Source organism: Eptatretus burgeri, chromosome 4 (genome assembly GCF_056783735.1).
Source record: "Eptatretus burgeri isolate ZD-2024b chromosome 4, Ebu_testis_v1, whole genome shotgun sequence".
NCBI classification, from domain to species: Eukaryota; Metazoa; Chordata; class Myxini; order Myxiniformes; family Myxinidae; genus Eptatretus; species Eptatretus burgeri.
The window spans coordinates 65,628,941-65,656,417 of record NC_140964.1 but is presented as its reverse complement, the minus strand read 5'-3'; the positions used below and the strand labels follow the sequence as shown (position 1 = coordinate 65,656,417).

The 27,477-nt window shown below is 42.1% G+C and overlaps 1 protein-coding gene across 1 annotated transcript in view; it reads right to left on the bottom strand.

The window, feature by feature from the left end:
* NUP88 (nucleoporin 88) overlaps positions 1–27,477 on the bottom strand; it is an 81,048-nt gene that overhangs the window by 40,862 nt on the left and 12,709 nt on the right. Inside the window, exons 3-8 of the mRNA XM_085878486.1 lie at positions 25,921–26,043; positions 23,030–23,119; positions 22,742–22,933; positions 21,069–21,246; positions 5,610–5,754; positions 5,369–5,467 (exon numbers count right to left, since the gene is read on the bottom strand). Coding sequence (XP_085734612.1) covers positions 5,369–5,467; positions 5,610–5,754; positions 21,069–21,246; positions 22,742–22,933; positions 23,030–23,119; positions 25,921–26,043 — 827 coding nt within the window. The remainder of the gene's footprint in view (positions 1–5,368; positions 5,468–5,609; positions 5,755–21,068; positions 21,247–22,741; positions 22,934–23,029; positions 23,120–25,920; positions 26,044–27,477) is intronic.

Here is a 27,477-nt window from a genome sequence, read left to right as displayed (position 1 = left end):
AGGACTGGGTGCATATGGTCTGGAGTCGTAGGCCAGATGTCACTGTCACCGTCATTTACAGCGGTCTCTTTTACAGTGCCGGTGGTCTCTCCCGACGACAAAGCATGCTTGTCCTTGATGTGTTCAGTTGTCACAAGATCAATGACACCAAAGCACTGCTCCGTCAGACCAACACCGACCTTGTCATCATCCGAGGCAGGATGACATCACTCCTGCAACCCCTCTGTATCCAACAAGCGGTTCAAGGATGGGCTACCTCACTGCTGGTTCAACTGGATAATGAGTAGGGAGAAGATCTACACCAAGAGCGGGAGGATGAGAAAGGTCGACCTTCTGATAAACTTTGGCTGGATTATCAAGGTGTGGGAGAAGATACCGTCAGACATCATCGAGCATTTCTGAAATGCTACATCTCCAACAACATGGACAGCACAGAGTACAAAATAATTTGGGAGGAGGTGGCTGTAAATGACGGTGACAGTGGACATGGGCAGCGACAGGGACTTGCTCTCCCATGATTCGGACAAGGAGTTACGTGCCGTCTTCAAAGAGGAGTGCATTGATGAGGATTTCCTCGGGTTAAGCTGAAAAGCTTCATCAAACCCAAACGGTCCTTTTCAGGGCCACAAATCCACAATAAATATGCATGATACTGGAATGAATCCCTGTTCTTCCTTTTTCAAGTCATAAAAAAAAATCCTGTTTATAATATTAAAAAAATAAGGAAGCAACATAAAAAAAAACAAAAAACAAACAAAAAAAAAAAAAACTTATTGGTATCCCCTCCTCTCCAACTTCTTGAAAATGAGAATAAGACTGTTGGATGAAATTAAGCGGACATGGAAGTAAACATGTTGATACGTCCGTCACTTTGTTCCAGACAAAGTTAATGTACAAACGTATTTAGATCCAGATCAGAAAATAAAATGATCGATATATTTTTTTTTTGAGGGTGAAAAACATAGGTACGGTTAATATGAATCCAGATGTGTTTTTATTTTATTTTTAAAGTGATTCTTCACTTTTGAGAGATGGGGCCAAAAACGATACAAAGCACGATATTTCAAAAATATATTCATCCCGATATGTTATGCTGGATCAGGCATTACGTGGCAGAAGAATGCATTCTACCGAGTGCCCTTCGAGTTATTACTGTATTACGATATGTATTTTTAGCATCGATTTATTCATTTTTTTCTATTTAAAAAGCACATTTAATAATGTTTTTATGTTTAAAAAAAACGAAGGGTTTAATTGGGGTTCAGGAAACAATCACTTTTTACATGTATTGAAAGGGGATTTATTGTTCCGGTTTATGAACATCCAACTTATAAACACATCATGTTTGGAAACTGGGGACTGCTTGTATTAAAACAGTGAAAGAACACGTGGAACATGTCTTAAACTGGTCCAACACGTGGAACATGTCTTTCAATCCGGACAAATCTCACACTCTCACAATGTCTCTTCGAAAGACCGTTTAGAACCCCCCTTCCCCCACCCCATCCACTTTCACAACAATCCTCTGGAAGAAGTCCTTTCTTTCAAGCTTCTGGTCTCACTATCTGCCATGACCTTTCCTGGAAAAGCCACATTTCAAACCTCGCCTCCAAAGCCAGTCGCCGACTGGGAATCCTCCATCCTGCAAAGTCCTTCCTCAGCCCACCTGAGCTCCTGACCACTTACAAAGCTTTTGTCCGTAGCCTGATGGAGTACTGCTCTCCCCTCTGGGCTGGTGCTCCTGCCTCCCACCTTTCTCGGCTTCACACTGTAGAAACCAGGGCATTTTAGATCATCGGCATCTCCCGCAATGAGGCCGAGTCTTTGGGCCTCTCACTCAATCACCGCAGGTTGGTCGGTGGTCTTTCTGTCTTCTACCGTCTCCTCTCCAGCCTCCCCCCCCCCCCCCGCTCTCTCTGCGATTTGTCCCCACCACATTTCCACAGGGTGCTCAAGGTCCGCAAACAACCTCCTTCTGGTAAAACTACCAAAATCGTGAATCACTGCTCACCTTCACTCTTTCATTCCTCTTTCTCCCTGCCTTTGGAATAAACTCCCTCACTCTATTCATTCCCATTCTTCCCTCCAGGCCTTCAAAACAGATGTTCACCACCACCTCTTATCAACCCCCATCCAAATCCTCGATCTTTTCTATCCCCGATAATCCACCCAAGCCCATTTCCTTCAAATTCCCTGCTTTCCTTCCTGAAAGTCCCTGTAATTTCCATCTTCGATTCCCCCATGTTCCCCATCCCATCCCTCTCCCTTCCACAGATCTAATGTGTCTGTTCCCCACTGTTTTGTCCCTCCCACTCCCGCCCCTCTTGTCTTATGCCCCCTTGCTGTGCGTTGTGTGTTAGCTCTCACATGAGCCTCGACAAGGTATACAAAAAAGGTGTGTGTGTGTGTATGTACGTACATATATACGTGCACTACGTGGCCAAAAGTATGCAGACACACCTTCCAATTAGTGGATTCGGCTATTTCAGCCACACCCATTGCTGAGAGATGTATATAGTCTAGCAGACAGCCATGCAATCTCCATACACAAACATTGGCAGTCGAATGGGCTGTACTGAAGAGCTCAGTGACTTTCAACGTGATACCGTCATAGGATACCACCTTTCCAACAAGTCAGTTCGTCAAATTTCTGAATGAACAGGATGAATCTGGTGAACATGATCAGGAAAATGAGCCACATGTCCACAAGGAGCAGCTGACGCTCACGGACTATGCAGGTAACAAATCTCATTTTAGTCTCTCTCAGCAACCGCTCGTTGGAAACAAATTCCGACCAGCGATAGCCAATGATTCTCCGAAGAGACTTGGTACCAAAGGAATTAAGTCGCCATCTCAGATCCCTGGTCAGAGTCCAAGTCTCACATCCATAAAGGAAGACTGGAAGCACCAAGGACCTGAAGACTCAGACTTTCGTCCTCCCGCACAGGTAACCGGCAGCGCCACACCCCATGATCCAATGAATCCATGACTCCCCAGGCCCGACCCACACGTCTATTGACCTCTGACTCACAGCCAGCACAGGCATGAATATCACTGCCAAGGTAAGTGAATCTCTCCGTCACCTCAACATCTTCACCACAAACAGGTACACACAAGATAGCAACATCCAAGATGTCATTGAAAGCCTGGATTTTAGTTTTGACCCAGGAATCCCAGAATCCCAGCAGCTCAGACTCCTCATTCAGCACCTCGAGGGCCCCCAAAAGGATATCCTGATTGTCTGTAAAGATGACTGCATCATCTGCGAAATCAAAGTCAGAGATCATGACATTCCCAAACGATGCACCGCAGCTTGAGCTCTCCGACATCCTCCCCAGAATCCAGTCCATACAAGTGATGAGAAGTGTGGGGGCCAGTACACACCCCTGACAAACTTCTTTTAACAGGAACAGGAACATGACCTCTCCACACCACCTCCCCTCCCCCAACAGCCCTTTGACTATCTTATATAAAGACTGATGAAATAACTGATCCTCGGGTCACCTACATGTCCATGTACGTTCTCCTCCTGTGGAAATTGGAATGAATGTAGAATGAGTTTTCATATGGAATGAAAACTCATATACCATCGACAAATTCCATGACACACAGTCATCATTATGACTTCCACTCAATACCTATGTGAAAGTGAATGTGGTGATGTACAAAACAAGCCAATATAAAACCATGATCGGACTTCAACACTAAGCTTGATCGATCCTTTACTCCTTCGCCAGAGACTGCATTGCGCAGCTTGTCTACCTCTTCAGATGCATGTGGGACGGCGTGCTGACTGAGCTAAACGCAGTGCAGTTATAAATAGCCCATCACTGGCGGTGTACACCAATGAGCGCGCATCACGATTCCATGAAATCGGGCTTCTCACGAGGTAGAAGTTCCGTGTGACGAGTTCGGCATGGTAATTTACTTGAGTTTCCATTACGCGGGAACGGACAACATCTGATGGCTTAGACGAAGTGACGACTTAGAGATGACGACTTACAGACTTTATTCAAAGGGATTTAACATTAGATAAATTCGGGACTTTTTGACGCTGCCGACTTAGGCGAAGTGACGAGTTACACGCTGCCGACTTACGCCTAGTCTACTGTGTATATATATATATATATATATATATATATATATATATATATATATACATTATATATATTATATATACGAGGTGTGTTCAAAAAGTATCCAACCTTAATTTTTCGTGCGTAAACAAATGAAGCTAGGGAGGCGTGGTTTAGTGCACGTATGTAGGCGATCCTAATCCGTATGCGTGAATATTTTCCCGCCTGCAGAAGCTGTCAGTCGCCGACAGACAACCGATGAGTGAGGAAGTGTAAGTGAGCGCCGTCGGATTTTCGTTTTTGACAAAATGACGGATCACTGTGGTCTCATCGCCAGTGATCACTGTGTTGAAGAAGTTGGGATCACTGTTCAGTCTCCAGCATGTCCTGTGCGATCTCCAAACGGAGTTGCTTCTGCTCGATCGTTAGCAGCTTTGGCACGAACTTCGCTGAGAGTCTCCTTAAGCCCAAATCCTCAGTCACAATGGAATGAACAGATCCAATGCTGATGCCCGCCTCGTCTGCAAGTTCTCTGATCGTGATTCGACGATCCTGCATTAGCAGGGTCCTCACTTGGTCAATGACGATCTCACTTCGGGATGTTGAGGGCTTACCAGAACGTGCTTCACTTTCCACTGATGTGCGACCATCATTGAAGCGGTTGTACCACTCTTTTATCTGTGTGGTGCCCATTGCTTCGTTCCCGAAGGCCTGTTGAATCTTGCGGATCATTTCCACTTGGGAATTGCCAAGCTTTACACAAAATTTGATGCAGTAGCGTTGTTCAAGTTTTTCCATCATTTTGTCAAAAATGAAAATCCGACGGCGCTCAATTACACTTCCTCACTCATCGGCGGTCTGTCGGCGACTGACAGCTTCTGCAGGTGGGAAAATATTCACGCATACGGATTAGGATCACCTACATACGTGCACCAAACCACGCCTCCCGAGCTTCATTTGTTTACGCACGAAAAATTAAGGTTGGATACTTTTTGAACACACCGCGTGTGTGTGTGTGTGTGTGTGTGTGTGTGTGTGTGTGTGTGTGTATATATATATTATATATATATATATATATATATATATATATATATATATATATATATATATATATATATATATATATATATATATATATATATATATATATACACATACACACACATAGTGACTTTCAACATGACATTTTTGGGGCATGCACACGCACACGCACACTCTCACTAACTCAACTAAGTTTATTGTCAAGAGTAATTTTAACCAAACTTGAGTGGCAATCAACAATCTGAACTCACCATCAGCAAGGAACTGAGTGAGGTTGGGTAACCATGTGAGTGCAGCGCTATGCACACCTGCCTCATGTGTACAGTGGTAACGCTCATGCGACAAGGGATCTGCAATCAGGAAAATGTTAGTAACATGGAGAACAAAAGGACTTGTGAGCAAAAGCACAAAAATATAGCAAGACATAACAGTCTTGAGTGAAGGCACAGCTTGGTCGATGTGCCTGACAACTTCAATGCTTGGACATCTCACCATGATGTAGCGTGATTGGAGACACGAGGTCCCCTCCTGCGGGCAAGTCATCATCCATCGGAGCAAGACGAAGGGAAAGCTCAAGCTCAGCAGAGTCAAACACATACAGGGATATGGGGGGTGCCGGACGGGACCTCCAGCGCTCCTGCAAGGGGAGTGTAATTTTGAAAATTAAACCATTGTGGGTAGAGAGGGGAGACGTGTGAAATTATCCAACCCCATGGGTGGAACTGCAGAACTTTTAAAAAGAGGCAAAGCAAGATTTTCCTGGGGGGGTGGTTCCGGGGGAAATGCTCCCCTTTAAAATTTTGAAAAATTGATGTCGAATTATGCATTTTTGGAGTTATCCTGTCCATATTGTAACAATAAATATACCATCAGAGATGGGGAATCCCCTGCCATTGAATGAAAAAGGTCATACATATTCCAGATAATCAGCGAGGTGAATTGGAAACAAGACACCATTTGGTCATCATCTCGAAAAAGTTCCCCAGGGGTGAGGTACGTAGTAACCAAAAATAATTGAAATCAGATAAGCGGTTTTCCATTTATAACAAAACATTTTTTCAAGATGGCCGCCCCAGTCGGCCATCTTGGATCCGGCCACGCCCAAAACCAATAGGGTTCTTCCGTTTCAGGTGGTACATGTGTGACTCAAATTTCAAAACGATATGGTGAACACATTTTTTCAAGATGGCCGCCCCAGTCGGCCATCTTGGATCTGGCCACGCCCAAAATCAATAGGGTTCTTCCTTTTCAGGTGTTACTACATCTGTGACCCAAATTTCAAATCGATATGGCGAACAGTTTATGAGTTATCGCACTCACAGCTATAAATGTTGATGCCCAGCCAGCCAGCCGGACGGACGGACGGATGACAACAATATCCCCCTTCCGCCACACGGCGGGGGATAAAAAAAAAACCATACAAATGAAAATGATATTTTCCCTCTCGAAAGGAGAGGTCAGTTTGTCCGACAGAACTTTTGTTTTACTCCGCAACCGCTTGTCGGATTGATGTGAAATTTTCACCATTGGTGCGACTACTTATGTAGAATGTTTTAATGATAATTATGACATCATAGGTCACATGATGTGGCACCCATATTGGAAAAACGGGAAAAATTTGGACCTCTGTACCTCTAAAACCACACCAAGGAAAACCAGAGTTGGTGTCAAAGCCACCCAATGCTCGCCTGTTTATTCATTTATCGTTTTTAAAAGACGAGTCTAATAATTAATATTTTTTTATAAAGCATTGCAGTGATGTATAATTATAAAGCAATATATTATTTGTATATTGTAATCAGTAACAAGAGTGCAAGTGAGCACAATATATGCCCTAACAAGAAGGTATATAAAGAATTGTGCTACTACATGGAAAACAGCATCCTGGTTGCCATGGCAACCACTTTAGATGACGAACGTATGACATGACACACCGTCTCCACAGTCTGTACTTATGTACCAAATATGAAACGTGAAAGTTGAAAACTTTGGGAGTTAGAGTGCGGACAGGAACGGACGGACAGACAGACAGACAGACAACCGGTATCACATAATACGCCCCGATATATATATATATATATATATATATATATATATATATATATATATATATATATATATATATATATATATATATATATATATATATATATATATATATATATATACATATACATATACATACATACACACACATATATCGGGCGTATTAAAAAATAGTGTGGTAGATAAAAACATTAGAAAGGAAACTAGAGGGGGAGCACTCGGGAGTGCAAAACCTCCGCTGCCAATACTGCTGGGTCACTCAAGTGAACCTTATATCTTATTCATTTAATATGTCAACAGTGCTGACAGTTAAAGTTCTTTTCTCCAACATTTTTTTGGGAGGGGGAGGGGTTGGAAATCACTTAAAACATGTAGAAATGCAAAAAAAACAAATCGAAATTTTGTTGGAATAAAAGTTGCAAATTTTTTTTTTCTCTAACAATTTTTTTGGGGGAGGTGGGGGGGTTGAAAATCACTTAAAACATGTAGAAATGCAAAAAATTTTTTTTTTTCTCGAACAATTTTTTTTGGGGGGGGGGAGCCCCAAGTCCAAAGTCTAATGGCATGATCCTTGGACCATACCTAACCCCCCCCCCACCAAGTTTCGTCGAAATCCGTCGAGGAGTTTTTCCGTAATAAAATTTTTTTTAACATTTTCACGCTCACGCTCACGCCGGGGGTATCGCTATAGTAGACCACGTGGAGGTACTCGCTATTACCTTCAGAAAATGATTTTCGTTGTGCAGATCACCAATCTGAATGAAATTTGGCATACTTAAAGAATTTTAGATGCCGAGTCCAAATCCAATTCTTTCCACGTCTGGGATGTGACACAATTGGTCATTTTTGCAATTAAAGATACACCGAACATTAAAGCACGATTTTGACACAGAAATGAAGAATCAAGGTTAGACTGCTATGTATGTCAAAGAAAACTCTTGTGAGGTCTTAAATTGATACAATATGTTTATGCAGAGTTATATATTATCAAGGAAAACCCTATTCACTGTTATGAAAGATGTTTATAATTAAAGGTCGTAAACCGAAGCTGTTACATATATTTACCGGCCGAAAACGTCTGGACCGACCAGACAGGCCTTCAAGTTGACCAAGGCAACTTTTTGCTTAAAAGGCAGCCACACTGGCTATTAAAGGTAGTTACATTGACTATTAAAGGCAGTTATAGCGCCTATTAAAGACAGTTACATTGGCTATTACGGATTAAATCAAAGACAAAGAGACTGCGCGACTCAGCCTGATGAAAAGTAGGACTGCCACAAGAGGATTACTGTCTTAGAACTCCAGTATTTCTTGCTCTGAAGCGGTTGCTGAACTAGGCTCTTGACTGCTGTTATTACAAAACTCAAGTCCACTATTACATGCTAACCAACCTGAATACTACTTTGTAGTAGATCACCACAGCAAAAGCAGTGTGACACCTGCATTCACAGTTCGTCGTCGGAATCATTGTCAGTTCCGCTTTCTTCATCCATAAGTTCCATTTCTGCACAGGTCTGTTCATCGTTGGTGCAGTTACTGCATCGGGTCTATTCATCGTTGGTGCAGTTTCTGCATCGGGTCTGTTCATCGTTGGCGCAGTTTTGACACCCACAGCACTCTGTGCAGGACAGTCCTTTTGACCGGCAAGAACACTGGTTGGTCTCGCATTTCATCTTCTTGCAATTACATTTCGTCGCCTCTAACAGTTCCTTCGGCGCTGGTGGTTTGCTCAGCCAGTGAACAGTCAGTGCTCCGTTGCGTTCCACCCATCCATGAAATGTAGGAGAAGGGGCTTCTATAAATCTCTCAGTCGCGCGGTGGTGGATCGCAGACTGATAGTTCACTCTTTTGCAATGCAGCATCAGAGCGTCACTTGTAGGCGGCAACTTCTGTTCTCCCAGCGACTGGCTGCAGAATAGCTTGTAACGAGCCTCATCCACACTCTTCATGGTTGGCTAATTGTACATGGCGCAGACGAATTGTTCCAGGTCGTGAATGATATTCTGATCTAGCGTGAATTCTCGACCAATGCTCCCGAAAAAGGTGATGAGATGGGGACCCTTAATCATCAAGTCAAATGGCCTTGTTTTGCCCTTACCGTGGAATGCACTGGTGGTATCACTTCCCATGAAATTGTGCAAACCTATCAACGCATCGCAGACAGAACTTTCCAAGGCATTACTCAGCTTCCTAATGTCAACGACGATAATGTCCTTGGGACTTCCTGTGACCAGATGGAAAATTCGTGCTCGAATCGACTTCGAGTGAGCCAACGCCAACACAAACGCATCGGTGTCGAAACTCTCTATGCGCACCGACTCTTCATTCTGTCCCGCGTGAGCGGCATGTAGCAGGAGCTTCGTGTCAGCTTCATCATGGTCCCATTCACGTTCAGGTACTGACGACACGACACAGTCATGACACCATTCGACGCCTCGATTTTCTCACATTTGCCGGCATGACTGACGTACAACAGAATGTCGCCCAGTTTTTATGGAGAGATGTTTCTCGTCCACGATTCGACGATGAACTCTATCAACGTCTCCTTGTTGGCTCCGCTCAGGAGATAATTGGCCCACTGTTTTGGAAGGGCTTGATCGCGTCCGTAGATGGTTCGTACCTGAAGATCGCCCGCCCTGCCCGCTCGTCTGGCGTGCTCCAGGCACTTGATGCGGATACTTGGGTAAGTATCAAACACCACGTCCAGTCTCGAAGATTGGTTATGTCGTGCTTTGGCCACTACGATGTTCAGCACCATCTCTTCCAGTTTGCCGAAAGTGTTAGGCAGTGAACCAGCCTTTATCGCCTGAATAACGGCCATTCCATCCACAATTGTTGCACCTTGGATAGGCCGAGCATCCACACTGCAATCGGGCCACAGTTTCAGTATATGGTGGCGGAGTTTGGCTTTGTCCGTCTTAGCAATCGAACCATCACCGGATGCCAGCGGGAAAGATATGTTCGCCAGTGGGTATGCGAACAGATCGTGGAGTGTTACATTGCTTTTCTCTCCAATCAACAGCAGTCGTGTGAAAAGACGACGTTCATTCGCAATTTCAACCTTCGGCGTCTGCTGGTGGGAAGTTGCCGACTTGCCTCGCGCCTTCGAGAAAGTTGCCAATTTGGCCTTCGAAATCGGACTGAAGAATGGGACCTCACCCGAGAGAAGCCGATCACGCAAGAATTGCATGACAGCATTCTCTCCCTTGACATACGCGTTCATCAAGTCCGCGGAAGTGGCTGGCGGTGCGACGACACCTGAAATAATATTGACGAGTTCAAGGTGAGCGCTGCAGAAAGGGTTAATCATTTGAAGTACTGTGTCCATCACTTGTACCACCACTGCTTCGTTCTTGTTCGAGCTCGACACAACAAAATCCTTTCTCGTTCGGGGCTCGTCGTGGATACCCGCCATGGACTCACATTTCCTTGCGATTTCCGCACATGCTGGTTGGGACAGGATCCACTTCTTCACAGCTGTGCTTTTCTGAGTGTAACCAATGATGCCTCCACTGGTCTTGCTGTCCCTATTTAAAGTCTGCTCTATGATCTGATCACACGCAACACTACTAAATACATAACGAGTATGCTATTGGGCAGTCCATTTGCCGTCCATGAACGCTTGATAGGTGTCTGGGTGGGAGTGCTCCAACCCGGCCATTTCCAGCCAGTAAACAGGTAAGTACCTTGCATAGTTTAGGTGATCGTATACAAAGTACCAGGGCATTGACGCTCTCGTGATCGCAAGGTGTTTCGGCCAGGTCGAAGTCCGAGTTGCCCGTATAAGCTCTAGTGCGAGCTCCACCATTTCCAAGTAGGGCATTGTTATGTCCACACTTTGGTGTTCGTTCAGGTCATCCCTCACCATGAGTGCTCCCGAGTATAGAACATGTAAATTGAGGCCCGAGTCACCCTGCTGTGGACCCTGGCTGGCTTCATCCTCTGTAGTTGACTCTGTTTCTGTTGTCGAGCTACTGTCGACAACAGCAGCCTGAGCAATGGAACCAATATCAATGTCCTTCATGTACACCACTTCGCTCTCAGACATTTTGGTGGATGATAGAAAATCATGTCTGGGTACCGTTCCTGCAGTCTTTTCTTCAGTGTTGTTGCCTGGTAGTTGGCCATATCCTGACCTTCGCATACTCTGAGTTGGTCATTGAACATCTCACACAACTTCTTCATATGTATAGATTGCTTTCCATCAATAAGTCTTACCTGGATTACTTTATCACAGAAAATGTCAAATGTTGAGTCAGAGTTCACTTTCTGAGTTTGGAGTTTACTTTCACTCTGTCTCTGGTATGTGTCATTCACATACTCATAATAACATTTACGGTGATAACAAACTTCCAGCGCCACACAGTCTTTATCCTTTATAGTTGTCATTATTCTCACATCACATTCATCTCTCCTCTGCTCAGCAGTTTCCCTCAGCTTTCCTCCATCCTGTCTTTCTGCCAGGGACAACTGATCACGTTGAGATTTTCCTTTGACACGGATGAATTTGTCTTTTTTCTGGCATATGATACAAATTCTTGGCAGTACACCAGCTGATTTGCCAGCCACCCTTTCTACAGAGGTTCTGAGGGATTTTCTACGTATTTTGTGGTATGAGTGCCCCTCTTCTTCTAGTCTGCCCACCACCTCACTGGGTCGAGCAGAAACTGCAGTAGTGCTGGCTTCTGATTTCCTTTTCCTGGCTTCAGCACGTTTTATATGATCCTTGTTACAAAACGACGCATAGCAGAAACGGTGACAGCCGGCATCCGCAGAAGGATCAGTCATCGGCAGCAGTTTCATAATTTGACCAGCCAGCAAACGGCATTTGTTGATAGTTTCACTATCTGCAGCGTCGCACACAGCCTTCGCACACTCACATACCTTACATCAGCTCTTATCCATGAATTGCGTGACTTTCTCATCTTCCTCCCCGCCGAAGTGTATGAAACAACGCATATTTGGTTGTTGAAAGACCAAAAATCACTCGAAATCACCCGACAACCATGGGCGCCGCGATCTTGATTTGTTGTTTCCTGGTCGTTTCCTCCACGATTACAAGCATGCCACGCCCACTTCACGGCGGTAATTTCAAATGGTAATTGTCGGTGTGTCAACTTGTGCACATGGAAACAAGTAGGAATTTCAATGGTGTGTTCTCATGAATGTACAGGGTGAATTTCATTTAGATTGGTGATCTGCACAACAAAACTCAACGAACCCACCCACCTCCACATGACCTATAGCTCTCTGTTCTTCGAACAGGCGAGCTAAAAAAAAGTGTGGTAGATAAAAACATTAGAAAGGAAACTAGAGGGGGAGCACTCGGGAGAGTAAAAAACCTCCGCTGCCAATACTGCTGGGTCACTCAATTGAACCTTATATCTTATTCATTAAATATGATGTCAAAGCCTGGTGTTGGCTTAGTGGTTAGGATGGTGGCTTGGGATCCCAGGGTCCTGAGTTCAAGCCCCGCTGGCTGCTGAATTAACACCAGGGGGTTGACTCAGCCTGTCATCCTTCCGAGGTCGGTGAAATGAGTGCCAGTGTACTGGTCCCGGTGTATGCCCCGGTTAGAATAGGTGTACCATATCCCTGTGTGTCGTAAGAGGCGACCAGGGTTGGCGTCAGGAAGGGCATCCGGCCATAAAACATTGCCTCAAGAAAAAGCCAAACCCCTGCACAGCAGGGAAAAAAATGGCTGTAAAAAGTCATTTTATTAAGTATGATGTCAACAGTGCTGACAGAGTTATAGTTCTTTTCTCCAACATTTTTTTTTGGGGGGGGGGGGTTGGAAATCACTTAAAACATGTCGAAATGCAAAAAAAATTTTTTTTTTCTCTAACAATTTTTTTGGGGGGGATTGGAAATCACTTAAAACATGTGGAAATGCAAAACAAAAATGTTCTCGGAACAATTTTTTTTTTGGGGGGGGGGACCAAGTCCAAAATCTAATGGAATGATCCTTGGACCATACCTAACCCCCCCCACCAAGTTTCGTCGAAATCCGTCGAGGACTTTTTCCGTAATACAAAAAATTTAACATTCTCACGCTGACGCTCACGCTCACGCCGGGGATATCGCTATAACTCTCTGTTCTTCGAACAGGCGAGCTAAAAATTAAACTTGGCACATGGCAAGTACTCCTCATGGGGAATGAGCATGATGTTTTTCATGTCATCCTAGGTGCCCTCATTATAACGTCATAATTGAATATGTAGAATGCCACATCCAATCAGTGTGAACATTTTTGAGGGTCATCTTGGGATAAAACGTTCCACACAAGAAAAAAAGTTCATGATGTCATCGGTTACACGATTCGGCAGCCATATTGTTTCACAACAAAAAAGAAAAAACCTTCAAAAATCTTCTCTGAAGTGGCTGAACAAATCAAGGTGAAACTTTACACGTATGGCCGCCTGTCCATGAGGAACAAAAGGTTCACAGAGATATGATATGATATAGGTCACATGGTTTAGCAGCGATATTACATTTACCCTAAAACCGATAAAAATACACCACTCAAAAGAAGTCTTGGTGAGGGTCTGCAATCTCTGATTGCTCTTTTTCTTGTTGGAAAGGTTTTTTTATTCCACCTGAACATTGCTGGAGTGTGGTGTTGGCATAACGGTTCAAGTGACTAGCGTAAAATCTTCCAGTTTTGGGTTTGTGCCCCTCTCCACCTGTTGCATTAATAACAGGCGGGTTAACTCAGTCCATCATCCTTCTGAGTTGAGAAAAATGAGTAACAAGGGGCACTGCATCAGGAGTAAACATAAAAATGATGGGAATACATCTGAAAGGAGTTCAAATGCCACAAGGGAATGCTAAGTTGCTGAAGTACTTAACTGAATAGCCCTCTGGAACCCGGCAGTGCCAAAGGTAGGAATGTTCATTAAGGATCCAAGAAAAAAAAGATCAACTCCTGAATCTTCAGATGAGCTACACCAACCCACGTAAGGCAACGTGAGATGTGCAAGGTACCAAAAGGCAAATAAGAGCTCTTAACACATGCATGACACGAATGTGCCAACATCAAGGGAAGAATCGTTACCAGCGAAACTCCATGATAAGGGTTGCCCTTGGGTCATTCATTCCGTGCCAACTCACCTAAGGGTCCCCAGGTCACCTCCTCAGATATTGCTGGAAAAATTCTTAAATATAGATCTATATGGCTCTACTCACCATGCAAAAGATAAGCTTTCAATTCCTCATAGTTTAAAAAACATCTATCTCTAGAGACCTTTGAAATTTGGCCCTAAAAATGCCAAATGTGAAAAACGCATTTTTTTCCAATTTCAGTGGCTTATAATTTTATAATGGACTCCTCTAGAAAGCTAATATTGCAAATATTTACTAATTGGCATCCAATTTTTTCAATTATGGCATCAGATAGCCTCTGGGATGCATATTTCTCACTCGATAGGAAGCTAAAAATGGCTTTTGGGCCAAAACGAGCTAAAATAAGGTGAAACTATAGGAGCCCTCCTGAAAATATGAAACTTAGAATTTTTTCCTCATAACACAGTGATTATAGGGTCATTATCTATCCATAGATACATTTTTGCTGGGATAATACAGTTAGGTGATGAATTATAAAAGTTTTAACATAAGCCCTTGCCTCCTAGGGCTCTAAAATGGACCAATTTTGTCCCCTGGTTTGACCATGTGGCTCGGGGTTTCGGATCTTCATTTTTTTTCTTCTAAAGATTGCCTCATATAAGATGTGTCTACTGACCGAATAATTTTATCTCACGCCCATGGCTTCATAGTAAAATAAATTTTTATTTACATGCACTTTTTTTTATAATTATTCACTTTTTTCATATTCAGAAGTTTATAAATTTTAAATGGAACTATCCAGGAAAGAGTTACTGCAGAATTTTATAAACTGGTATACAAAATTTCAGATTGTGGCATCAGAATGTCTCTAGAAAGCACATACTCCTAGTTTTAGGAAGCCAAATATGGCAATTTGGCCCACTTGGTACAAAACAAGGTGAACTTGCAGGGGTGCACATGAGGATAAATTATGCTTCTTATTAGACATTAGTGATAAGGATGTTATTTATTCATAAATACATGCTAATGATAACTTTCGTAAGTGATTGCAAATTATAAATTAGAACAAATTTGATTAGTTGAGTAAGCAGCTTTTTTATTTACAGATATACAGAGACAATGAATATTAGTAATTTTTATACCTTAGAAAACTCCTTAATGACCTTTCATCTGTTATGACATTCATTATCATGATTATCGAGCACTCAGAGGCACAGAATTTTACATCTTAGAAAACAGGTCTTGAAGATGCTTAAAGTCATGCTGTGACAGTTGGTACTGATGTCCACCAGATTTTATGACAGGTGCCTCAACCACACAAAGAATGTCAAGTAATGGCACCCAGCATTGATCTTTCTTTTTTTTCTGGAGGCCATGAGAATGTGTTACCCTTCCTTGCTTCATGAAGTTCACAAACACATCATTTTCATCATCATTTCTTGTGACAATGTTCCCAATGTACCATTTTCTGTCATAAACACAAGCAATATATTTCCCAGCCTGGTATACATCCAGTTCAGTTAGGGTTGGGACTAATAACTGGGACAGATGAGCTTGTGTGGTTTCCGGTCCTGTGCATACTGTTGACGATACAGCATCAGAAGAAACCCTTCTCATCTCCAGACGTGTTGAGGAGATTGGCAGGAAACCATGGTGTGACCGTGTACCAGCAATGGTTGTTGCTGCTCTGAAGTGCTTCTCAAGGTCATACTCCATTGCATTTTGTTGGATTTCTTGTGATGTCACAAAGAAGAATTTCATCATGATGGAGGCAAGTACTGTCTTCTGAACTGAAAGCAATTCCTGATCTCCATGAAATCAATTCTTGTGACTTCTTCTCTAAAGCAGCAACTTGTTTTAAGGCCCGGTCACACCTTGACGTTTTAGCCAGCGATGGCAACGTATTAAAATGTATCTAAAATGCTGGCTTACGTTGAACTTTTGATGTTTTTTTTTAAAGATTCGGACGTATTCATAGCGACTTGGTCTTATGTATAACGCATTGGTAATGGACACAGAACGTTTCGTTGTGTTATAGATAACTTATACCAACGAATGCTGAACCTGTTGTCGGCCTACACAACCGATGCCCAACGATAGTCTAACTTAGGCATAGCGCGTTGTACGCATCGACGACGATGTCGTGACGTAGCCTATTAAAAGGCTGACGCACAACGATTCGAATCATAACTGCCGTAGAAATGGAAGTGTCAACATCGCGGTCACACCTTGGCGATCTTGCCAGCGTATGCCGACCTAAGAAAAATGTGTCTAAAACGTTGGGTCACGTCAAATACGGTACGAGTAAGTTTGGTATACGTGAGTACAACGCTAAAGTACGCTATCATACGTCGTAGTAAGTAGAGTACGTCAAGAAATTTTAAACATGTTCAAAATTTTACGACGTACTCGGCGTATGACACACGTTCCGCATGCGATGGGGATAGGTTTTACACACGATATGTGGACGCTTACACACGTCCACAAAGGCTACTTATAAGCTACTCATAAGTCGAAACACGTCGCGGTAATGTCTTTTTTACGCGAAACTTATTTCTAACTTATGTTTGACGTGCTTTGAACCAATTCTTTACGTAGTCCCAACACACATCGACGTATGTAGACGTATTCCAATGACGTCTTCCGGTCGACAAAAAAAAAAAATTAACGTGTTTCTAGCTAACAACTGCCATATAAAGACGTGTTCCCAGCGATTTTGGGAATTGGTATATGAAAATGGTGTTCATAAAAGGGGAACCCAACAGTGTTTTCGAGTCCTTTTTGAGTCGATGTCCATATCAGCAGTAACAGTATCAGTATTAGTATCAGTATTAGTAGTAGTTTGTTCATGTTGGCAGTAGTAGGTGAGTGTGAGGGGGAGGGTGTGGGTTATGATGGATCGTCCTTGCGTTTAACGATTTAAATGATAAACTCAACGATTTAAATGGCTGCATCTCCACTATTGAAAGTAGACGCTTGCGCTCAACAATTGGATTTTTTTTACACTCAACGACTTTTAAACGGTACCACTCACCAAGTTTCATTGTTTACAATGAACGATTTAAATTGCTGTCAGTCGCCTTTGTTTTTTGACGCTGGGGTTTTGAAATTTGAAGCGTTTCTTCTGAATGTGTTAAAACGCTCAAACTCGACTATTTTAAATAGACGCTGCCGATGGACAATTGGAATCATAGCCAAGCTCGACATCGAAGTGTGAACATCCTCGTCATGCCGAAGAAAAGTTTGAAGAATGCTGCAAATAAGTGTCCTGGCCGTGGCCGTGGACGCTGACGCAAGGACGATCCATTATACCGACGTCTTTCAGCCTATGAGTAACTTAAAAGTAACGTCTGTCGATGTGTGGCAACGATCGCGTAACGTGCCAACAACACGTTAATCATAGGTTAGAAATAAGTTTCGGGTACGCTAAACATTACCTCGGCGTGTCTCAACTTATGATTAACTTACAAGTAGCATGTGTTGACGTCTGTCAACGATCGCAGACCGTGCATACAACTTGTGACCAGCGTAGCGGAACGTGTGAGTCATACGCCGGCATACGTCGTGAAATTTCAAGCATGAAAAAATTTGAGGACAACCAAAAAGTACAACGTTTAAAGCCAACGTACAACGACGTATGGCAGTGTTTTTCAGCGTGCTCTCAATGTTATCAAAACTTACCCATAACGTATTCAACGTGTGCCAGCGTTTTAGAAAAAAAATTCAAAAATCGGCATACGTTGGCTAAAACGTCAAGGTGTGACCGGGCCTTTAGCCCAACCTTCCTTGTATAATAGGTTTTGTGACACTCCTGGTCTAATTTGGTTTCAACAGTGCATCTACTTGTCAAACTTGTGCCACTGGGCCCAGGTTTTTCTGCATCCATTTCCTTTGTTTCCTCCTCTCCTTTGTTCTCCAAACAGACAAACAGGTCGACTGTGCTGCCCCTAGTGTTGTGACAGACCATTACTCCATATAGTGGTGTATGTCATAACTCATGACTTCAAATAGAGAACTGTAGGACATGTTTTTTTAAATTAAAACCCAAGCATATGTTTGGATTATCATTACAATAATTTATTTTTGAATAAAAAAATTGTAATTATTAATTTATGAGAATAATCTAAGTTGTTACATAACCTCAGTTAATGCCCCCTGCATATTCACCATTTTTAGTCAAAGTGGCATTTTCAACTTCCTACAGATAGAAACGTATGCATTTACCAGGTATTCTGAGAACAGATCCTTAAATTTCATATGCCAGTTTATAAATATGCAATATCACTTTGCTAGAGTGTTCACTTTCAGATTTATAAGCTCATGAATATGAAAAAAGTGAATAATCTATCTATAATTCCAGCAATCTGTGTGTGTGTGTGTGTGTGTGTGTGTGTGTGTGTGTGTGTGTGTGTGTGTGTGTGTGTGTGTGTGTGTGTGTGTGTGTGTGTGTGTGTGTGTGTGCGTGCGTGCGTGCGTGCGTGTGTGACCGCTGTTTCTCGACAAGCTCTGGTCCGATCTAACTGAAACTTGCCAGGTATATTGCTGGGGACCTGAGGATGTGCCTTTTCAAGGTTTGATATTAAATCAGACAAGTGCTTCCCAAGTTATGGCCATTTATTTACAAAACCAATGGGAAAACATGTTGGTGCGTGGGCGTGGCCGATGGGGAAGGGAAGCACAGCCACGTTCCCCATTACGGGTTACAACGTACGGGCTTCCGGAGAGTGATGACTTCGTGTATTCTAATAATTTCTCGATTTCTTATGAGCATTTATAGATAAACACAATGGCCCAAGTTATGATCGTTTTCATATTAGACGGTGTATAAATTTCGGGAACATCAGAGTGCTGGTATGCTCCGAACCAGGAAGTAAATTTTTTCTCTCTTCTCTTCTCTTTTTGTTTTTCCTTGCCACGACATTGTGAAAAGGTAAAATACGTTGGCGCTAATTGAATAATTGGGTATTAAAAATAAATTGCGAATAATCGTAACTGCGAATAATATCGAACGTCCGGGTCATGCACGTGAGAGCGAAGAAACGGCCTGTGTGGTTTATTTATTTATTATTATTATTTTTTTTTTTACGGGCACGAACTGGTTATAAAAAAAAAACGTGCATGTAAATAAAAAATTATTTTAATATGAAGCCATGGGAGTTAGATAAAATTATTCGGTCAGTCGACACATCTTATATGAGGCAATCTTTAGAAAAAAAAATTTAAGATCCGAAACCCCTAGCCACATGGTCAAACCAGGGGACAAAACTGGTCCATTTTTGAGCTCTCGGAGGCAAGGGCTGATAGTAAAACTTTTATAATTCATCACCTAACTGTATTATCCCAACAAAAATGTATCTATGGATAGGTAATGACCCTATAATCACTGTGTTATGAGGAAAAAAATTCTAAGTTCCATATTTTCAGGAGGGCTCGTAGAGTTTCACCTTATTTTAGCTCGTTTTGGCCCAAAAGCCATTTTTAGCTTCCTATCGAGTGAGAAATATGCATCCCAGAAGCTATCTGCTGCCATAATTGAAAAATTTGGATGCCAATCAGTAAATATTTGCAATATTAACTTTCTAGAAGAGTCCATTATAAAATTATAAGCCCCTGAAGTTGAAAAAAATGCGTTTTTCACATTTGGAATTTTTAGGGCCAAATTTCAAAGGTCTCTCGAGATAGATATTTTTTAAACTATGAGGAATTAAAAGCTAATCTTTTGCAAGGTGGGTAGAGTCATATAGATCTACATTTAAGAATTTTTCCAGCAAAATCTGAGGAGGTGACCTGGGGAGGTTTTTGAAATTTAGGTGAGTTGGCATGGAATGACCCCCTTTTCAGCACAACACCAAGCACAGAAGATCTCTGTAGAGTGGAATGCGTTTGATAGACACAAACAAGTGGCGGTTGGTCGTGCCCAAAACGCCAAGCAGGCAGATCTTTAGCGTGGAAGGAAAAGACGTCCGAAGTATTCGGAATCCGAGTCAATCCTTTAATTCCATCCGCGACCACAACCCGTTGTCTCTCTTCCGCTTGCATCCGGTTCCGGAAAAAACCCCCCGATCAACCAGAGCTCAAGAATATTTACATATTACAACATGAAAATGAGGCCGCTACAGATCGCAATGGCACGCAAGTTCTCCTCGACCTTTTGTGTGACGATTGAAGAAGAATTCCACTGAAGGATAAATAGCAAGTCCCGTCTCGGTGATAATTCAAGCAGCCATCCTCAGCTATTATAAATCACCCATGAGAGATGAACGAATGTCACAGCCTTCCATTCCGATCAGGAAAACCCTGCCTTTTCCTTTTCTCAACCCCCTTTTACAATTTCCTCCGTATTCTTATAAACTCGATCTCTTCAAATTTTCATTTCAATCACAAATTATACTACACCATTAATATAACAAAATAAAATGTTAACAAACCCTCTTAATGTAAATGAATAAAAATGCCATTCCAACGTGATAACCAGTACAGACGAATCTGCCGGCGAGGAAAGGCAGATACACAACACCGGCGTTCACACATGGTCTCCTGTCTGGTGGACATCTAATCACGGTAACACGCCTATACGCTTTTGGACCCAGCTAACTTTGACAAAAACTACTATGGGACTAATTCACATAATCGTGGTCATGATGGGTTATTGCGTGAGCATTTCATCCCATCCAGATGAAATTAGTTAATAAACGAATCAGCATATCGGAATAGCACCTCATTTCCCTACAATCGTGGCACGCCTTCCTGATGGCAAACATACGGAAAACTCTGCAAAGGTTATTACAAAAATACGGATTTCCATAAAATACAGAAAGAGTTTCACCCATGCAGCCCCCTTACCCCTTCCACCTCATCCTCTCGATCAAGCACCACACAGTGGTAAATTGTTCCCGTGTCAGTGGCGATAACCAGCACGTTGGGCACGCTGGGCAGACACAATACTGAACAAGCTCCGTATCCGTAATTATCTTCTGCTGCAGGGTGCATTGGCAGTGGACCCATCACTTGTTGCTCTGCTCTGCACAAATTAAAAAAAAACAAAGAAAAAGCAACATCAGGTTTGTCAATTATATCCACAGAATCAAGAGGTAATCTTCAAATCCTGCCATTAACTTGAGGGTTCGTTTGAGGTCTCCACTCATTAAGGATGCAACCGTTTTATGGGTCCAGGGATCTGTTATGGTTTGGCTTAAGCCTCGTATTGAACGTCATAACAGAAATTCCCAGCTTGTATGTAGCACACCGCTTAGGATGCATTGTGATTCGAATTCTGATGGACCATACTCTGTTGCAGAGTGTCGATGCTGCCAAAGCAACAAGAGTAATGCTGGGTGGTTTGCCATTTCCTTACCAGTAGTAGTTAGGGCAGGAATTTGTAATTTGTTCAGGGTGCTGGCAATAGCTCGCCGACTCTTCGGGAAGTACACCGTGGGATCTTTAACGTCCACCAACTAATGCCAGCAGACGGGACGTCTAGTTTAACGTCCATCTGAGGGACGGCACACACATTGCTGAATCACCATGGTTGTAAAACACCAAGATGACAATTTATAGCTGGGTCGAGATTCAAACCCAGGCTAGACAGCTTTGAGGTGAGTGGAGGCAATCCTGCCAGTCCATTGGATCTATACAGATGAATTCAACATTTTTTTAATAGCAAGAAGTAGGGCTGTGCAGATGTGAAAAAAGAATACATCATTTATATTATCCATCCCCCTTACACTTTCATAGCACAAGAGGAGCACGCGATTTATGGAAATGTACGAGTACTATAGGAAGCATTCTGTCACAGTAAAACGTTCTGGTGGATACAATATTAATCCAATGTGGTTTCCTTCCAGAAAATAAGGGTTCTGAAACTTGCATGATTTTCATAATCAAGTCTCGAGTAAACCGGTTCAAAAGTTCAGCCGTATGACAGAATGACGAGATACACCGGTGGTGCTCGCCTTTAAAAATCTGACAAACCCCCTCCCCCCTCCCCCACATCAGGAACAATTCACCCTGAAAAAAAAAAAAAGCAAGTGCTCAATTTTCTTTTTCAAACAAAAGTATGCATTTCAATAAAAGACATTATCAAAGCTTTTCGACTTGCACTCCTCAGGATAAAACCGCAATCAGATGAAGAAGAAGCACCAAACTCTCATTCATAAAGTTACAATGTAATGTCCTTAACATTGATTGGTTGAGAGAAAGAAAGGATGGGATTACCTGATTGGTGGAACCTTTTAATAGCAACATTCCACCAATCTCTCCACCTCATCATTCTTCATGATGCTCTATGGTTCCACCAATCAGGTAATCCTGTCCGTTCTTTCTCTCAACCAATCAACGTTGAGAACATTACACTGTAACTTTATAAATGAAGAGTTTGGTGCTTCTTCTTCATCTACTTGTGGTTTTCTCCTGAAGAATGGAAGTCGAAAAGCTTTGATAATGTCTATTTTATTGAAATGCATATTTAAATTTTGTTGTACTAATCGAATGTTTGTCAAACAAAAGTATGGCTGTACTTAGACAGACGCAGGCTGGAGTGCAGCAGGTAAGTCTCTCCATTTCCATATAGGATATACATCGGGAACACAGACTTTCCTGCCTGCGAGCCACTGCCTGGGAACAAATGAGCAACACCCCTTCGAAGCCGCACAGCGGGGCCGAAGCAGAACGACACCGCCCGCTCACCCAATGCTCCCGCAAATGAACATCTGTGAAATTGTAGCAAATCACAGTCACCATCACTTTTTCACCAAAGACATTTACATTATATGACTCAAATTTTGCAAAGATAAAAAGGTTGAGACCTGCTTGAAGGGAAGGGTGCACTCTCCTCAACATCAAGTGACAAGGTGTGTACCATGGAAGGTTTGCGAGGCTCCGAAATGCTGTAAATCCTGCATTCACATGTACAAACACACATCAGCACAACTAGAAAATTGAATTGATTATATATTGGCCCACTGTTACGTTTGACCTTAATTATAGGTCACATGAAAAGTTAAAGGTCACATGAGAAAGAGTGCGGAGAAAAGAGATAAGTAGGAGACATCAATCCATCCATCCATCCATCGAAACCATACTATGTGCAGAGTATTGGTGCTGCCCAAGAAGTCTCCTGGGCTATTTGGCACAATCCTGGATGGGTCGCCACTCCAATACAGGATACCAATGTGGAGGAAAAATTTATATTAATGTATTCTAAAATTGTAACAAATGGGGTTTGAGAAATGCAAGTTTTATGTCTTGGTCTGGGCTGATAACAGCGAACCTTTGCCTCGGAATGTACGTAGTGGCTTCTTGCCTAAGGGACCCGTCTACAGTCTGGGTTGGTAGCCCCCACCACTTTCCCATGAAAGTATAAAATGCTTTGAAATGTAAAATTGTTTCAGTGTAAGCACGTGAGGAAATATAGAATCTGTGGCTTGCACTCCTTGGGACTGACCAAGTACCAAGTTAGAATAAAACTCTGATGTAATGCGGAAGTGAATTGAATCAGGTTGGTTTAACTGTTAACTAAAAGTAAGAATAAATGAAATAGAACCAAATAATATTGCAACAAATGGGGATTCTTAAGTTCATTGTACGAGGGTGAGAATGTATAGTGGATAATTAGAAAATAAATTGTTTCAAAGAAGACTTGTGTGGACATCGGTTATCAGTGTTGGTGGTTTTATGCAGGATTTTATAACCAAATCGGACAAACGTTAAACTCTGCTTGAAGTCAAATAGGATTCCACAATCAGCCAGGAAGAATCCTTCAACGATCACAACGGGGTGGGTGGAAAAAATTCACAACACCAGCAAGCTGGTACTCATTTTGCCGACCTCAGAAGAATGACAAGAAAGAAGGATGACAGGCTGAGTCAACCCCACCTGGTATTAATTCAATAGTCAAACAGGATTTGAGCTGAGGACCCTGAGATCCCAAGCCCAACAATCTAGCCATTAGGCTAACACCGGGCATATAAGAGAAACATCAGAGGTTTCCAATTTGAGTTAATAGCCTGCAAAATGATTCTCGAAGGGCACACAACCTTTGTCCTTTGAGCTTTTTAACCCAAAATCTCATCAGTTCATCTTCATATTCCAGTTCACAATTGTGCCAAATTAGGTTGAAATCCCTTCAGTGTTTCAAAAGCTATTGTGGTAACAAAGATCATTCTACCCGTCCGCCAATGCAGACCAACACAATCATCCATGAGCAAGACTCGTTCTTCACTCTATCTTTCCCCACGCTCGCCCATTACAGGCAAAAAGCCCATTTAATTTTCAAATCTGACTTTAGTTTTACGTATATTTATCTTTAATCCTACTTTGTTACTTTCTTGGTTTAATCGATGGATTCGTGCTTCCAATTAATTAGCATTTTCTGATTTGATTATAATATATCCTTCAAACCTTGAGTGGTTCAGCTTTTCCTCTTACACATCAATACCTTTCGCGTCCCAGTCGTAGGAATGGTTCATTACTTTTGCCAACGAAGCTGGACGGAGATTATGTTTTCAAGCCTGTCTGTCTGTTTACTTGTTTGTCTGTCTGAATTAGATTTTCATAAGAGGATTCAGAACCTGTAATTTTTTGAGTGATTCTTCAGCATTAAGAGATGGGGCTAAAAACGATATAAACTATAACATGGTAACTCAAAAAGTTATGGATGGATTCTGACAAAACTTGGTGGACAGGTTGGGTGTGTGACAAGAACAAATTGATTCGATTTTAGTGAAGATCCGGATCCAAATTATATTTAATTTCCCCAAGTAATTCTTCACCATTGAAAGATGGGGCCAAAAACAATATAGGAAGCATGATACTTCAAAAAGTTGTGGACGGATGACAAAACTTGGTGGATGAGTTGGTTCGATGAGAAAAACAAGCCAATTAGATTTTGGTTCAGGTCTGGATGCAGATCTGGCCCATCAGTGGGATACAAAACTGTTCAGCCTGGTGAAGGTACGGGCTCTAGCAAGTGCCGTTCTAGTTCATTCTTGTTTCACTTGAGGATACATTGCAGCATATATTTCAACACAGTGGAAAGCTTTTTCATCATTGATGAATGCCAAGCATAATAAAGGGCATTGGTATTCACAAATTTACTCAATCAGTTGATCAATTATATGGAACTGGTCTGCGACAGAAGAGAGACTTCCAGGTCCAGCCTGTTATGCACCAGTGGTTAAAATCACGGCTTGCACTTCATACTTGGGTCCAAAGCTTGAAAATGTTGAATAGCAGATCAATTGTCCTGTCATTTCCAAAATCAGTAATGAGCTGCTTTGTGTGAATGAGAATGCAAAGTGTATTATTACACCAATTATCTGTAATTATCTCCACCACCGAAGGTGGACCAAGGTTATGATTCCACCCTTATTTGTCTGTGAGCAGGATATCTCAAAAGGTTATGGATGAACTCAAACGAAATTTGGTGGACTGGTTGGGTGTGTGACCAGGACAAATCGATTCGATTTTGGTGAAGATACAGATCTGGAAACCAGAATTTTTAAAAGCAATTCTTCATCATTGAGAGGAGGAGCCAAAAACGATATATTGCACGATATCTCAGTTATGGGTGGATTCAGAAGAAATTTGGGAATGAGTTGGTTGGATGACAAGAACAAGCCAATTCGATTTTGGTTCAGGTGCAGATGCAGATCCCCACCTACAATTCGACCAAACAACATGCTGTACAAACATTTACCTGATTATGTTATCTGAGGTGAGGATGACAATGTGAGGTTCATCGAGCTGGCTGGGGTACCAGGCAGTATGCAGCAGATCCAAGTGAGATGTGGTGAACAGCCGCTCGGCCAGGGTAGTCGTTCTACCGACGAAGGCATTGCCCGCATTAAAACTGGATGAAGCAATGCACCTTGCTTCATAAGAATTTCCTCGCCAATAAAAAAAAAAAAATAATAATAATAATATATTTTTTTAAACAACGTGAATATATATATATATATATATATATATATATATATATATATATATATATATATATATATATATACATATACATATATATATATATATATATATATATATATATATATATATATATATATATATATATATATATATATATATATATATATATATATATATATATATATATATATATATATATATATATATATATACACACACACACACACACACACACACACACACACACACACACACACACACACACACACACACACACACACACACACACACACACACACACACACACGGGAGAACAAGTATTTGATACACTGCCGATTTTGCAGGTTTTCCCACTTACAAAGCACGTAGAGGTCTGTAATTTTTATCACAAGTACACTTCAATTGTGAAAGACGGAATCGAAAACAAAAATCCTGAAAATCACATTGTATGATTTTAAAATAATTAATTTGCATTTTATTGCATGAAATAAGTATTTGATCACCTACCAACCAGTAAGCATTCCGGCTCTCACAGACCTGTTATTTTTTGTCTTTAAGAAGCCCTCCCATTCTCCACTCATTACCTGTATTAACTGCACCTGCTTGAACTCGTTATCTGCATAAGAGACAGATGTCCACACTCAATCAATCAGACTCCAACCTCTCCACAATGGGCAAGACCAGAGCGCTGTCTAAGGACATCAGGGACAAAATTGTAGACTTGCACAAGGCTGGGATGGGCTACAGGACAATAGGCAAGCAGCTTGGTGAGAAGGCAACAACTGTTTGGCGCAATTACTAGAAAATGGAAGAAGTTCAAGATAACAGTCAATCTCCCTCAGTCTGGGGCTCATTGCAAGATCTCACCTCGTGGAGCCTCAAAGATCATGAGAAAGGTGAGGGATCAGCCCAGAACTACACGGCAGGACCTGGTCAATGACCTGAAGAGAGCTGGGACCACAGTATCAAAGAAAACCAGAAGTAACACACTACGCAGTCATGGATTAAAATCCTGCAGCGCACGCAAGGTCCCTCTGCTCAAGCCAGCGCATGTCCAGGCCCGTCTGAAGTTTGCCAATGACCATCTGGATGATCCAGAGGAGGAATGGGAGAAGGTCAGGTGGTCTGATGAGACCAAAATAGAGCTTTTTGGTTTAAACTCCACTCGCGGTGTTTGGAGGAAGAAGAAGGACGAGTACAACCCCAAGAACACCATCCCAACTGTGAAGCATGGAGGTGGAAACATCATTCTTTGGGGATGCTTTTCTGCAAAGGGGACATGATGACTGCACCGTATTGAGGAAAGGATGGATGGGGCCATGTATCGCGA